The sequence below is a fragment of the Panthera pardus genome, unplaced genomic scaffold, assembly GCF_024362965.1.
Source record: "Panthera pardus isolate Hobbes unplaced genomic scaffold, ASM2436296v1 HiC_scaffold_6, whole genome shotgun sequence".
NCBI classification, from domain to species: domain Eukaryota; kingdom Metazoa; phylum Chordata; class Mammalia; order Carnivora; family Felidae; genus Panthera; species Panthera pardus.
The window spans coordinates 118446410-118462260 of NW_026526991.1; the positions used below are offsets into that span (position 1 = coordinate 118446410).

At 35.6% G+C, this 15851-nt stretch overlaps 1 protein-coding gene across 7 annotated transcripts in view; it reads left to right on the plus strand.

Annotated features, from left to right (window-relative positions):
* Positions 1-15851, plus strand: part of ARHGAP21 (Rho GTPase activating protein 21) — a 136500-nt gene that overhangs the window by 75272 nt on the left and 45377 nt on the right. For 6 of the 7 annotated variants that reach the window (XM_019432586.2, XM_019432588.2, XM_019432590.2 and 3 more), the window contains 3 exons: positions 8726-8818; positions 10788-10866; positions 13371-13425. In XM_019432586.2, the coding sequence (XP_019288131.2) occupies positions 8726-8818; positions 10788-10866; positions 13371-13425 (227 nt within the window). Of the gene's footprint in view, positions 1-5436; positions 5459-8725; positions 8819-10787; positions 10867-13370; positions 13426-15851 lie in introns of those variants that run through there. The other variant, XM_053895548.1, reaches the window with a different exon arrangement.

Consider the following 15851-nt stretch of genomic DNA (forward strand, 5'->3'; position numbering starts at 1 on the left):
TGACCTCACTGAATTAGAATACGTAGGCAGAGCATTCATTGGGAACGGTTAACTTGATTGGGAACTTAACTTAGAGTTCTGTGGTGATTTTACACGTGAAACCTTTCTAAATTTATTTCATAGCTTTTGGTGCTGTCATTTCTATGTCATGGCATACTGCTTTTCATTAATGTTAAGTAGGCATTTGGGACAATGAATGTAGAAGGCAAGGTTGTGTTTGTTGTCCGTTTATATTATCCACACCTTGGAGAGTATTACATAGTTTGGAGAACTATGGGAGGGTTTTGTTATCTTTCCTTAAGAAAAAGTAGAGTTCCTATTTGTTGGTGATGTATGCTGAAGTATTTGAAGTATTTCTTGATGAATTGGCATGATATCTGGGATTTGCTTTAAACTACTTTAGGGAAAAAAAGTAAGCAGGAGTGAAACAAGACTGGCAGGGTTTTTGCAGCTATTTAAGTCATGTTCATGGGGGTTTATTCTACTGTTTTGTCTATGCTGGACATTTTCTGCAGTGAAAAGTAAACAAAAATAATCAGATGGGTGTGGGTTAAAAGAAAGTGTATCATGATTAAAGTAGAATATAGTCTGCTTTTTAATATTTAACAGATTTTATTTCATTATGTTTCACCTGATACCTCTTGAAGATGAGGTTGAGTAAAGAATATGTGTTTGCTTATAATAGATATAATTTGACTGAGCCCCAGCAGGCAACATTTTACAATGTCCAGAGGTTATTGGAATTTGAGGTTTGCAGCTCATAATTATTGGAGCTGCAGATTGGAGGCTTGGGAGATACAGTTTTAAAGTACTAGCCATCACTCTGGAAATGAGAGCACCTTTAGTAGAAATTTGGGAATACCTAGATTTAATAAAATGGCATATATTTATTTTTTTAATTAGTGCTTCTGCCATAACCAAAGGAAATGGAGTACCCAATAACCTGCCATATCAGTCTTCTTAAATTGGCTGCTGCTTCATAATGATATATATGGATTTTTGCTTGTTAGACAATGTGTCTCTGTTAGGCTCTTAGGGTAATCTTGTATGCCATCAGCAAACCAGACCCCCAAAATAAAGATTAGAAGCCTGTTTTCAGCAATTAAAAATGGTTATGAAATATTTCAGGCAAACAGAAAATATAGGGGAAAAAACGTGGCTTCCAAATGCTTGCCACCTGTATTTGTCGTGTTACCGTCTCGCATCCTTCCCCCCAGTTCCAGCTCCCCCTTCCCTAATCGCCCCCCCCCCAAGACATAAATGATTATAAGTATGGTTAAGGTGTTTTATATTACTCCTTCCCTATTCTCTTTCCTCAGAGGTAATCACTAGCCTGAATTTGGTGTTTATTTCCCCCCGTTTGTTTTCTGCCTTAAAGTAGATTCATAATTCCTAACTTTTGCTCACTAAATTCTTCTGCATAACCTTTTTTTCTCCCCTGTGGCAATCTATTACCCATCCAAAAGAAGCTGAGCTCATTTTTCATTATTTAGATTTAACTCCAGTATCTATTTCAATCTACATTGTGGTTTCACTTATTTTTGGTCTGAAAACTAAATATCAATTTCAATAAGCTATTTAATTGATTTTCTTTAAATAATTAATGCCTGGAGCTTTAATGTTCCATTATGTGATGTATCTCTCCACCTTTGTGGGAGTATACTTCTTCCAAGGCTTGTATAACTTTCCTAGGAAGCACAGTTTAAGTTCAACGGTTTTCTCTTGTGTAGAGATTCTTTTTTTACAACAAAGAAATAAATTAAAAGAATACTTAAAAAAATTAACTCTCATTGTAAATGAGAAGATTGGTTCCATTTTTTATTTCAACTTTGTTTTGTTTTTTATTTATTTTTGGGACAGAGAGAGACAGAGCATGAACGGGGGAGGGGCAGAGAGAGAGGGAGATACAGAATCGGAAACAGGCTCCAGGTTCCGAGCCATCAGCCCAGAGCCTGATGCGGGGCTCGAACTCACGGACCGCGAGATCGTGACCTGGCTGAAGTCGGACGCTTAACCGACTGCGCCACCCAGGCGCCCCGGTTCCATTTTTTAAAAAATTGTTCAGCAGCAACCTTAAGAACTCAGAGAGAAGGAAGAATTTTAAAAGCTTAATCTCAGTGGTAGCCATTATTTTCTATTGCTTTGTTTTTGTTTAAAACATGGATGGTATTTCTTTGTGTAAAGTATAGGGGCGCCTGGGTGGCTCAGTCGGTTAAGCGTCCAACTTTGGCTCAGGCCGTGATCTCACAGTCCGTAAGTTCGAGCCCCGCATCAGGCTCTGTGCTGACAGCTCAGAACCTGGAGCCTGCTTTGGATTCTGTGTCTCCCTCTCTCTCTGCTCTTCTCCGGCTCATGCTCTGTCTCTCTGTGTCTCAAAAATAAATAACTTTTTTTAAAAAAAAGTATATATTTTTTTCACTCTGTTAAGAAATATTTTTCTCTTGGGGCGCCTGGGTGGCTCAGTCGGTTAAGCGGCAGACTTTGGCTCAGGTCATGATCTCACGGTCCATGGGTTCGAGCCCCGCGTCGGGCTCTGTGCTGACAGCTCGGAGCCTGGAGCCTGTTTCGGATTCTGTGTCTCCCTCTCTCTGACCCTCCCCCGTTCATGCTCTGTCTCTCCCTGTCTCAAAAATAAATAAACGTTAAAAAAAAAAAAAAAAAAGAAATATTTTTCTCTTGTCCTCAGAACTACAGGATTCCCTGACTTATACCTATTACTCTGTGGATATTCATTACAGGGTCCTTTTTGCAAATGGCATACTTCAAAACTGTCACTTCTTAAAATAATCTATTTGCTTTAATCTGTTTGCTTCTATCCTAAGTTTAGATTTTGAAATAATTTACATGTTGCAAGTGATTTTGATTTTAGCATTCTCTAAAGAAGAAAGTTATTATAGGTTTAAATAATCTTTCTTTTTTTAATGTTTATTTCTGAGAGAGAGAGAGAGTACACGAGTGGGGAAGGGACAGAGAGAGAGGGAGAGAGAGAATCTGAAGCAGGCTCTGCTCTGTCAGCACAGAGCCCGATGTGGGGCTCAATCTCACGAACCATGAGATCATGAGATGCTAACCGACTGAGCCACCCAAGTGCCGCTAAATAATCTTTCTTAACCGACAAAGCCCACTGGCCTAGAGATGTAGCACACTGGTTTCAACACCAGTCTTTTTTGAAAACAGGTGTGTAGTTCATGTCAGTTACTGGAGACTTTTTAGTGCAATCCCTTAATTTTTTTCGACCTTCTTTTCGTTAGCGTTCTGTAGTGTTTGGCTTATATTCCTCAACTTTCCCATAATCTGGCAGTTACATTTGTAGAGATACTCTTTCAACCAGGATTTAATTAAGTACTTTCAGAGTGACAGGCCCCCTGGCTCATTTATCCCTGATCTGTATGTAAACCTTCTGGACGTTTATTATCAGTCTAGCAGAGTAATAACATTTATTAAATACCTACTTGTATTAGACATTATATAAGCATTTTAATGGATTATCTCTTTTAATCCTCATAACAGCCTTGTCAGGTGGGGATATGTTACCATCATCCTCATTGTTCAGATGAGTTAACTGGATCACAAATAAATCATTTGTCTCAAATCACAGGGAGGTGAGGTTGCCAGATAAAATACAGGATGCCCAATTAAATTGAATTTCTGAGAGACAACTAACTCTTGTATAATTTGATACCCCCCTCCCTGGAAAATAAATGGCAGAGCTAGGATTTTAAACCATATAATCTGCCTAAAAGGTCCAAGCTGTTAGCTACTGCCATATACGGGCTATGGAGAATAAAAATCACATCTACCTGGATATTCATCCAGTATTTGGAAGGCAATCACTACCTACACTTACTTTCTTCTTTCTTTCTTTCTTTCTTTCTTTCTTTCTTTCTTTCTTTCTTTCTTTCCTTTTCTTTTCTTCCTTCCTTCCTTCTTTCCTTCCTTCTTACTCATTATTTTTCAGTATTTAGTATAATGTAAAAATATGTGCTTTTTTCCCCTGATTTCAAAGTCTAATATTCAAGTAAATTCATATATGTGTTTATGTCTTCTTGTTTAAGTCTTTATTAACTATATGTTAAATAACATAGCCATTATCATTTAGCCATTTAGATTATTCAAATTCTTGTCTTTTTACTTCCTTTTCTCAGATACAGAAAGATTTAATTACATGTGTGTGCTAAAAAGATACGTTTTCTTTTCTTTTCTTTTCTTTTCTTTTCTTTTCTTTTCTTTTCTTTTCTTTTTTGATAAGATCAAGGAAATGACACTTGAATAAGGTATTTAACATGGGGCACCTGGGTGGCTCAGTCGGTTGAGTGTCCGACTTCGATTCAGGTCATGAACATGCAGTTCATGAGTTCAAGCCCCGTGTCGGGCTCTGTGCTGATAGCTCAGAGCCTGGAGCCTGCTTCGGATTCTGTGCCTCCCTCTCTCTCTGCCCCTCCACCGCTTACACTCTGTCTCTCAAAAATAAAGATAAAAAAACCTTTTTTAAAAAGGTATTTAACAGTTCTTTGAAGCATGTCCTATGTGTTCTTTAAAAAAAATGAGAAAGTATAAAACACAGATGTACAATTAAAAGAGGCTTTTCACTAAGAATTGCCAGGGAAGCTATCTGGCTCTGCCAGATGATAATACAGAGAAGTAAGAAATCATTTTTCCTTATGAATTACCACAACTCAGGGTCAGACTTTTAGTTTTGCACATCTGGAAATTGACTTAAAAAACTAAAGACACAGAGTGCCTGGCTGGCTCAGTCAGTAGAGCACGTGACTCTTGGTCTCAGGGTTGTGAGTTCAAGCTGCACGTTGGGCGTGGAGGCTACTTAAAAACAAAAACACAAACAAACAAACAAAAAATGAAAAACAAAACAAAAAAAACCAGGGACACAAAAGATTGAATAAACACACATTTTAAATCTGGTATTTTTCATTTCCAGTTTCAGTAGGATATATTAAAGAGAAGATGGTTTTTAAAATTATTTTTTCTTTTAAAAATTCTTTAAAATTTTTAATTGAAGTATAGCTGACAGAATATTAGTTTCAGGTGTACAATATAGTGATTTGATGTTTATATATATTACGAAATGCTTGCTATGTAAGTGTGGTTACCATCTGTCACCACACAAAGGTATTACAATATTATTGACTATATTATCTATGCTGTACTTTTCATCCCATGACTTACTTATTTTATAATTGGAGGTTTCTACCTCTTAATCCTCTTCACCTATTTCACCTGCCCACCAACCTCCCTCCCTTCTGGCGACCACCAGTTTATTCTCTGAATTTGAGTCTGTTTTGGTTTTTTGTTTGTTTTTTTTTCAGATTCCACATAGAAATGAAACCATATGGTATTTGTCGTTCTCTGTCCATCTTATAAAAAGAAGACACTCTTAAAATTAATGAGCCAAGTGTTTAATTCAAGACTTAGAGTCAAGGAACATGGAATTTGAAAAGAAGTATGTTTTGTAGTGAAACCTGTCTGTAATTAAGGGATATCAATTTTCTATTGTCCAGAAGGAATCAGATAATATCTAGGTAGCAATAGTAAGTCAGATTTTAGAGAAAATTCAGAAAGGAAAGTGACAACGAGAATCATAAGTGTAATTCTCAGCAGATGTAATAGTTTCTGCTATAATATTGGCCCCTATTTTATTCAGTCTTTTCCACCTTCATATGTTTTCAGGCACAGTGTATTGAAAGATTTGTCAATGACAGAGTGTCTCTGGATTTGTAATGACAATCACTGCAAAGTTAATATTTCCTTTATAGAAATTAAAACAAAATTATTTTGGACTACATCTGTTCTGTATATGTGAAATTTTCTATCGGGTTTACTACATTGCTATCCAGCTAACTTTTAATTTTTTAATAGAAATTATTAATGTCATTTACATTTTGTGTTTTTAAATATAAGTAGGGTATAATCACCTTTCGGACATAGTGGACCAGAAAATATTAATGAGAAAAGTGTTTCTTCTCTTTTATTGTACAAATCTTTCCATGAAAGCAATGACTTGATTCAGTAAAATTTAGTTAAACCCTCAAATCTCTAGCTAAGAAAAAGTAGATGGTTTTCTTTCAATGCCAGCTCCTGTAAATGTTGAGTTGGCTACAGAGAGACCTAGACTGATTACGGACTTGATTGAAATTAAGTAATTGCATTTTAAGTGAGTGATACTGAAAAGAAACTTTTTTCTATTCAAAGTCTTTATAAGCAGACTATCTACTTGTATTCAGTAAAGCTTGACAAAAGAATAAATAGTTCAATTATTTTTGAAGCAGCAGGGAACACCATGTTTGGATTCAGACCTGAGTTCAAATCCCTACTCTGCCTCTTTATAAGGTACTTAGTCTGTTTCCTCTCAGGTACAACGACAATATTAGGATCATAATGCCCATCCCGAAGGCTTGTTATGAGAATCAAACTAAATAATAAATTTATTTATTCACTGAATAACTATTTATTGAATACCAGTTCTGTACTAGGCATTGTTGTAGGTACTATGGATATCAGAGAACATGATAAAAATCCCTGCTCTTCATTTTAGTGGGAGGGACAAACAGCCAAAAGGAAAGCAAATAAAAATGTAATTTTAAGTAGTGAGGGATAAGTTCTGTGAAGAAAAATAAAGCCTGACATCCATGGGAAGTTTCCCCCGGCTTTTTATTATAATTTTCAACACACAGCAAAAACCTTGTCCATCTTGGTTCAGCAACTAACCTGTTGCTATATTTGCTTCATTTACCTCCTATCCACATGTGTATCTGGGGGGTGTGGGTATCTTGGTTTATTTTTTCTCCCAACCCATTTGAAAATTAAGTTGCAGATATAATTATAGAGATATAATCATATAATCCTAACAATTAGTCCCTAACTACTTTAACAGATATCTCTTAAGAATTAGGACATTCTTCTTTATAGTAGGGATTGAACTAACATTAGTTCTTTTTTTCCTCCAAAGCATCATGGAGAAAGCAGTCATCAGAAATGGCAAAAGGGTTTATAATATTTTCATGTCATCTAAACATAGAAGGCTGTATAAAGTTTCTTTGGGAAGATATGTGATATACAGTATATTTATAATTTTTTAAATTGGATAGTAGGTACTTTGTAAGTGTGTTTTTATTACCTTTCATGTTTTTAATTCTTAAAGACATAAAAATATGTCACTAGTTTTCATTTAAGCGCTATGAAGAGTGGAAATGTACATTGACTGAGGAATTACTCCATTTGGCCTTTGGAAACTCTTTAAGAATGTAAAAATACAGAATAATTATCTCTATTATAGAAGAAAAAGTTACTAGTTTGTTTAAGTAGAAGTGTTTACTTAATTGCAACTAGATTATCAAGTGGCAAAGCAAGGATTTGGATCCATATCTACTGGCTTCTAAAAACAAGCAATTTCCACTATATCCTGTTGCATTATAAGTGATCGACTTAGCCATTCACGACTTCAGAGGAATTCCTTCAGAGTAAATAGTTAAATATGTAAAGGAATCTACTGAAATATATTCCTTTATTAAGAATTTTTTGAGCCACCTTTGTGATGCACCATGATGAAAATTTAGTTTTATATGGCAAGAAATGTAAACTTTTAATATATGACACTCATCTTTTGCCTAGCATTGCAATTTAACATATATTAGTATATTACTCCATGCATATATATGTGCTTCATTTTCTCAGTCAAGTTCTTTAAGAGTCAGGGCTGTGTCTTCTACTTCAGTGGTTCCCAAGCATGAGTGTGCATCACAATCATCTCAAGAGTTTCTGATTCAGTAGGTCTCGAATGGAGTCCCCAAATTTGCATTTGTAACACATTCCCTGTTTATATCAATGCTGCTGGTCTGGGGACCACACTTTGAGAACCGCTGTCTACCTCTTGGCCTTACCTCTCACCACAGTCCTTGCCTTGGTGCTTATCACTTAGCTTAAATGCCCTCTCATCTGGGAATCTTCCCTTGATTTCTAGTTTATTGAAACTGTAAGTTGTTCTCAAATGTTAGTGTGTGCAAGAATCGCCTGGAAAACTCGTTGACAAAGCAGATTTCTGATTGGACCCTGAAACATGGATTTTTAGCAAGCACTTTCAGTGTTAATGCAGGTGATCCATCGATAGATTGTGAAATATTGACTTACGGAGTTGATCATGCGCTTGTCATTGCTATGATTGTGTATTTTATTTATTATTGTTTTCTATACTACAGTATCATTTTGTGTGTATGTCTGTCTCCCACCAGAGCCCCTGAAGGGAAAGGACTGAGTCTTAGTCATCATTATAACTTAATGCTTAGCACAATGCAGTGTTAAAGAGCAGTAGAGTGCGTACTGCCTGTGAAATCTAGCTATGTGACCTGGGAGGATTTAATCTATCCTAGCCTCAGTTTCCTCTTTTATGCAGTAGTGGTAGCAACACTTAAGTGCTGTGGAAATTAGTTCTCAGGGCATGTATAGTCTTTAGTGTAGCAATTTACATACAGAATGTCCCCACTAAATGGAAACCATTACTATTGTGATGGTGGTTGTGTTCTAGAAGAAGCAAAATACATGTTTGACTTAATGAAAACTCCTAAATTATGATTTTAGCATCCATATTCAGGATATGTGTTTCACGCTTCATTAAAAATCTTTGCTTCGTTGCCTAAAATACCATTTTCTGTTTTGGCATTTTAATAAAATATTGTGAGATAAAATCATGCCTTGGGCTTTTTTTCTCCTGCAGGAAAACCAAGAAACCGCTTGGAACCAATGGACACCATATTTGTTAAACAGGTTAAAGAAGGGGGACCTGCTTTTGAAGCTGGATTATGCACAGGTGCTAATATTTTTCTTTAAATAATAGCTTGTAATTTCTTTTTACTTCATTTCTTCCTTCTTCCATATTTCATTTTCCACATTTTTATCTCCTGTATGTTTTTTCCTATGTCTCTGCATCAGTTATTACTATTTTTGAAACCTACTTAGCTGTGTGTTTCTTGATACCCAAACTGATGGGTTTGGACAGAAATAATATAAATTATAAATTAGGAGCACTTTTGGTTACCACTTAGAGAATGGACTCTTGGGGGCCCTTTTAAAAGCACCTGTTTTGCATACATTTAGTTTTGATGAGGATTACAAAAAAGCCAAATGATAAAGATGTTTATTGGCATAATTGAAATAATCTTGGAGATCCAAGATTTGGAAGTACCTTATCTGCCAGAAGTGAATTAACTAATTTGCACTGCAAAGAATAACCTAAGTCTGCAGTGGAAGGCAGGACTTGCCACGTAGGTATCCGTGGATGCGGTCTGGTAACTGTTCTAAAATACTCTTGTGATCTGTGATTTCAGCAAGTCTTTTTTTTTTTTTTAATTTTTTTTAATGTTTATTTATTTTTGAGAGAGAGACAGTGCTTGAGCAGGGGAGGGGCAGAGAGAGAGGGAGACATAGAATCTGAAGCAGGCTCTGGACTCTGAGCTGTCAGCACAGAGCGTGACATGGGGCTTGAACCCACGAACCATGAGATCATGACCTGAGCTGAAGCCAGACACTCAACCAACTGAGCCACTCAGGTGCCCCTCTGTGATTTTAGTAAAAACTATTTAGTTTAGGTTAATGCACACACTAAAATAGTTACTCTTTTTGTTTTCAATATGAAATAATTTAAATGGAAATTAGTAAAAAAACTATGTTTTACTGCCTTTTGAATAAAGTGTAGTCTTTTCAGCTATAAATAGTACAATCAGCGGATGTTGCCACTAAGATTTATTAGGATGTACTATTTATTGATTATCTCTTCTGTCATAGTTAAAGTAAGCCTAATCCTAATCTCATTAATGTGTATAACATGTATATCAGTGTACATGTGGGATTCCATTACCCGGAATGTATCTCCTATCTTATCCTAAGCCTCGCAAAAGCAGGAAGATATGGAGATGCTGTGAGAAGCACACAGAAAGTACTTTTTTTTTTTCTATTTTCCATATCTTTTCTCTCTCAGTCTTTTCCTTTCTGCTCCCCTGAATTCTTACTAGTAATCCAAATGTCCTTTTCTTTATTAAAATGAAGAACAAGTTAATATACAGAAAGCCAAAACCATGTGCACACCCATATTCAAGTTCCGTAATATAGCACTAATAAAAAAAACTAAATGTGTTGGGAGGATACTACAAGGAAATGAGACTGAAAGTAGAGGATAGCAAGGTAGTAAAAACAATCAACTGTCTAAGCGCACTGAACGATGCTTCTCTATCAGAGATGACAGGGTAAACAGAGAAAAAGCTAGGAGTTCTGCAACTCAGAAAACAAGTGATAGGGTTATAAATAGTATAGCTGGAGCCATTTGGTGACTATACCTTTTGGCATTTCTAAGCTCATCATTGCCTGGGGCTCTTAAGACCTAGCTCTATTTCATCAGAAGTTGTATGTATTAAAATTTAGATTCATTTTTGTGAAAGATACTTTAAAAGATAATGAACAAGAATATGTTAAAATTAAGTACATTAAGAAATATTTCGAAAGTTGGGGCACCTGGGTGGCTCAGACAGTTAAGTATCCGACTTCGGCTCAGGTCATGATCTCATGGTTTGTGAGTTCAAGCCGTGTCGGGCTGTGTGCTGACAGCTCAGAACCTGAAGCCTGCTTCAAATACTGTGTCTCCCTCTTTCTCTGCCCCTCTCCCGATCACTCTCTGTCTCTCAAAAGTGAGTAAACATTAAAAAAAATATTTCAAAAGTATTCAGAAATGACTTTTTAAGGAATTCCCCATGTGTTGTTTTTTTTTTTTTTATTCCTCTTTGTAGGTGATCGAATTATAAAAGTCAATGGAGAAAGTGTTATTGGAAAGACCTATTCCCAAGTAATTGCTTTAATTCAGAACAGGTAAGATTCCTGAAATATGATTAATTTTGGCCAAAGATGGGTGTTTATAAATCAGTGGAGGAAGTACACTTAATACATTAATGTCTGTACCCTACAATGGGATGTGGAGAAGCAGGACTTTTCCTTCAAGTGGATAACACATTTGAGAATTGCCAAGGTTGAACTACCTGATGGTAGCTTAACTTGGTGGCTTTGCTTTAGCAAATCTATCAGATTTGTGATTAAAGTCCTTTAGCATCTGAAAGGAACAGAGTTTAGATTTAAATGAAATGACAATTAAATTTATGATTTGTTTATAACAAAAATGTACATGAAAGCCAATGTAATTTATTTTAAAACCTCTTCCTTAGATATCTTTATATACTTTATTGAATCACATTCTTGGCTCCAGTTTATTCATTTGTTGTAATAAAGACAAGCAAGAAATTCTCTTTGAATCCATCTCTCACCTACGTTCTACAGAATGAGAGACTTTTGAATTCTAAAGGCAAATAAATATGTGTAGAGAGACTGTGAGATCTCAAAGATAACTTAGTCCTACTCTTCCTGTCTACCACACACCGAGAAAATTTTTCTTCATTATAAATAAATAAATAAATAAATGGAAAGCCAAAGTGGTTACCAAATTGAATTCCTGTCAGATGCTACTGGCCATGACTGGGGTCCCCTTGTCCAGATCATCCCTATTATAATTAAATTGAAGTTCACTATTTTCTGAAGACTTTTATCAAAGTCCTCCAACCATGTCTAAAGCATTTTTTGATATAATCTAAGTTATTTACACTAATGCCCTAATACATTGTCATTTTTGCAGTTAGATGATGTGATTGGGATTTATTGCTCTCCAAGTATTCTTCTTACTGTTTTACTATTTAATGAAATTCTTAGAGAAAGCAAATCTTAAATCTTGCATCTGATGTTAGATTCTAGGTGTTCCTGACAGTGATCCCTATTTGATCTCAAGTTTCGGAGAGAACAGGGGACTGGTGAACAATTTAAAGCCACTTCAGAGGCAGTGGGGAGGTCACCCAAATTTTTATTCCCTTGAAATAATTTAGATCATTATACGTACACCAATGTATCTTATCAATTTGTAATTTAAGAATTTTTTGTGTATTTGCTAACATCTCTTCTTTAAAAATAGTATTTTTCCAAGTAACCACGACTTAATCTCTGTTACTCAAAATCCACATTAAGTTTTTTTTTGTTTTTTTGTTCCTGGTGCAGTTCGTCTCTCAGAATAATAACACTTTGGAATGACAGTTTTGATTTTTCAGCCAATAAAGCAATTTGAAAAATAGAGGAAAACTGTTTTTTGATTATCTTATTTTCTTTTAAAAAATTGTGTTCCTTTTGTCTGCAGTTGGTAGCAAATGGATAATGCAGCACAAAGCCATTGAGATTCTGCAGTGTATTAATGTAAAAATGTATCCTTGCAGAAGAATTTATCTAAGCATCAGTATGTATTTTCTACCAGCTCTAAATACTGAAATACAAGTACCTACATATTTTATCAATAAAATTTATTTGAACCTGTGGTTCTTACAGTTGACTATTCTCAGCATTTATGAACCTCATAATAAGTTCAAATCGAACAAAAAGTGACACCAGTAAATTATTAGGTTTCGTTTTCTTTTTTTTGTTGTTAATTGTTTCTTCATCTCTTGATTGTATTGGGGGAAGAAAAAAATCTGTCTGATATTGTTAGGTTAGACACTGAATCACTTGATGGAGATAGCCCACCATCCTTGCCTTTTCTAAATGTAATTCCAGGTCAAAGGACTCAGTATAATTCACCCCTTTGTGCTTTTTTGAACCTAGAGAAACTTCTCTATCATTTTTAACAGGGCAGTTATAGTACCAAAATAAAGTGAGACTTTGAGCCGTTTCTCTAAAGCCTCTAAAATTAAGTCAGAGAAGAAAGCAAATAGTTGAGACACTATATAGTTTTTAGAAATGAGTCATTTTGATAGTTATGATGGTGAACTCTGATTTCCTTCACTTCTGAGGCCAAAAGGGAATATTTCAAAATTGAGATGTTTAATATTACTTAAAATGTTAAATTTGAGGGTTCTTTGGTTATTTTCATGTGACTATATTTTTAACTTGATAAATAGTGAAAATATGTGGTAAAAATTATAATTCTTTCTGTGACTTGAATTAAAATGATAAATAAATATATGCTGAAGAGCTTTGTTCCAGGAGTATTTAACATAAGTAATAAACTTCATGTTCCTAAATTAGAAACACATTATAAAGAAGATTTACCTGGTTATAAATAGCTCTAACATATGGCAGGATGCCTTCTTTCGTTCATAGTTAGCTTGTATATATAAAAGTGACTTCTTTTTTTAATGATTTGGGTTTGAAAAGTAAAGATTAAAAAAAAAACCCAAAAATTAAACTCGTAAGCAAATTTAACAGATACCTCTGAGCTATTTTTTATGTCTTTTGTATACACTTGCCCCTCCCCTAAAATAATTTTTATATATATTCAATTTCAGTGATACAACATTGGAACTTAGTGTTATGCCAAAAGATGAAGACATTCTCCAAGTGGTAAGTTTTATTTATTTAAATCTGAATTGTTCAACAGTCTCAAACACTAGTAAAAATCCTTTAAAGATGGACTTTAAAGGTGGAGGTGGACAGAATGAAAGATTCTGGGGAAATTGAGCAGAGTCTGGGATTCTCTATATTTTACCAAAAAACAAATAAACAAACAAAAAAATTTTTCAACAAAAAAAAATCATCAATTTTTACAATCAAGTGATATAAGAATGTTCTATTCATTTTGACAGTGAATTTCTGTTGTTGCCATTTGGAAGGAAATTCCTAAAGAGTTTGCCCTGGTGTTACAGCCTAGGTAGTCCTTTGACCAGAAGTCATAGTTCAGGGCATAGTATATATCCCCAGGAATTAGAATCGTTTTTTTTTTTTCTTATGAGAACAGAGATTTTGTGAAAGCCATTTCTTAATTTTTCAATATGTATGACTGTTTGTAAATTAACCTACCAAGCAATGTTGGTAACAGTTCAATCCATTCCATTAGAAGAAAGGTTCGCAATGAATGAAGTCTACCCTGTGAAGGAAAAATGTCAGGGTCTTCAAGAAGAAATTATACTATATTGAAGTCTTTAGTATTTAGCCTAAATTTTTCCTCATTTTCAGAAAGAAAATAAGTTGAATAGAATCCTTAACTATTTTATTGGGCTTAAATATTGCTGAAAGTAAAAAGAAGTAAAACATATATAAATTTATAAACATATATAAATTTCATTCAAGAAAATACTAGTTTTCCTCAATTGACTTTGTAGTTTAGTAGAATAAAATAGCATCAGTAAAAGCTTTGAAGTAACACCCTCTAAGCTTCAGTGACCACTGAAGTTTGTGTTTTTCCTTTTAGCAAATAATTGTGTGTGTGTGTGTGTGTGTTTTTATTCAAGTACAACAGGGAGCTCATGGAATCTTTGTGATGGGAATGGAAAGGGTAAAGTCATGTTTTTCATTTGTAAGGCATTAGTTTGAATTTAGTTTAAAATAAGTCCTAAGATCTTCTGTAAACAATTTTTTTTCTTTAAGAGAGAGAGAGTGAGTGAGAGAGCACGAGAGAGGGGCAGAGGGAGAAGGAGAGAGAGAATCTTACACAGGCTCCCCACTCAGCACAGAGCCTGACACGGGGCTCAACCTCACAACCACAAGATTATGACCTAAGCTGAAATCAAGAGTTGGACCCTTAACCGACTGAGTCACCCTGGTGTCCCAAAATGTTTGTGTTTTTTTTTTTTTTAACAGAAATGTGATTAAAGCTGGTCCTAGTGATTCAATTTATCCACTGACATGTAAAGTATAATTGACTAAAATCCATGGAGACCCATCTTATGTTTTCCAGGCATAGGCATGCGGATTGTATTTAGGAATGGCTTTTTAGCGATAACAGATCACCCTCCTCACGTACATAATTCTTCTGGCGTTGGGAAGTCTCAACGAGGAAAGTGCACCTGTCCAGGGTAGCTGTCCTAGGCAAGTAGAACTAGCTTGGAGTACCCACCCTGGTACTTGAGCAGAGTAAGAGAGCCGCAGACGTAACCACTGAAGGCAATGGGAGTCACGGGATTAGAAATAAATGAGGGACTCCAGGCTGATGTTCCTCCTACACAAGATGATGCACAGATGTGGAGGAGGCCTTCCCTTGAATCCTCCTTGGCAGTTTGATGACTCAAAGATAGAAGGCATTTCCAAAACAGAACTGTTTTCTCATCTTCAGTGGACTCTTTCCTTGCCAAGGTGAAGGCACTGGGTTGGATGCTGTTTAGAACAGGTCTCGTTTCACAGAATGGCTGGAGTTGTACTGAATTCCTAGGGCAGGAATCAAGCACAGAATTACTGTCGCAGCCTGCTGTGTGGTTGATGAAGAGTATCAATGTGGAAGCGGCAGCGGTGGAGGGAATAATTTTCTAATTTCACGATCAGTGGAAAATTAGGTTAATTAGCCTGTCGTGTTATATTTTATTTAGGATATGTGTATTTAAAACAAAGGCAAAATACAAAGTATTACAAACACAGGGAAAAAATGGTGCACTTGAGTGCCGTGAGCACACGATCTACAAAGTTCATTAGTAAAGGGTCGTGGTAAGGGGTGCCTGGGTGGCTCAGTCGAGTCGGTTAAGCGTCCGACTTTGGCTCAGGTCGTGATCTCGCGGTCCGTGAGTTCGAGCCCCGCGTCGGGCTCTGTGCCGACAGCTCAGAGCCTGGAGCCTGTTTCGGATTCTGTGTCTCCCTCTCTCTGACCCTCCCCCGTTCATGCTCTGTCTCTCTCTGTCTCAAAAATAAATAAACGTTAAAAAAAAAAAAAATTTAAAGGGCGTGGTAAAATTGTAACAAAATGCATTTTTAAAATGTTATTTGAATGATTTTAATCTTAAGAGATTAAAAGCATATGCCCTGAATGATAAAAGAAAACCACACTTTTAAACTCAGCCTTC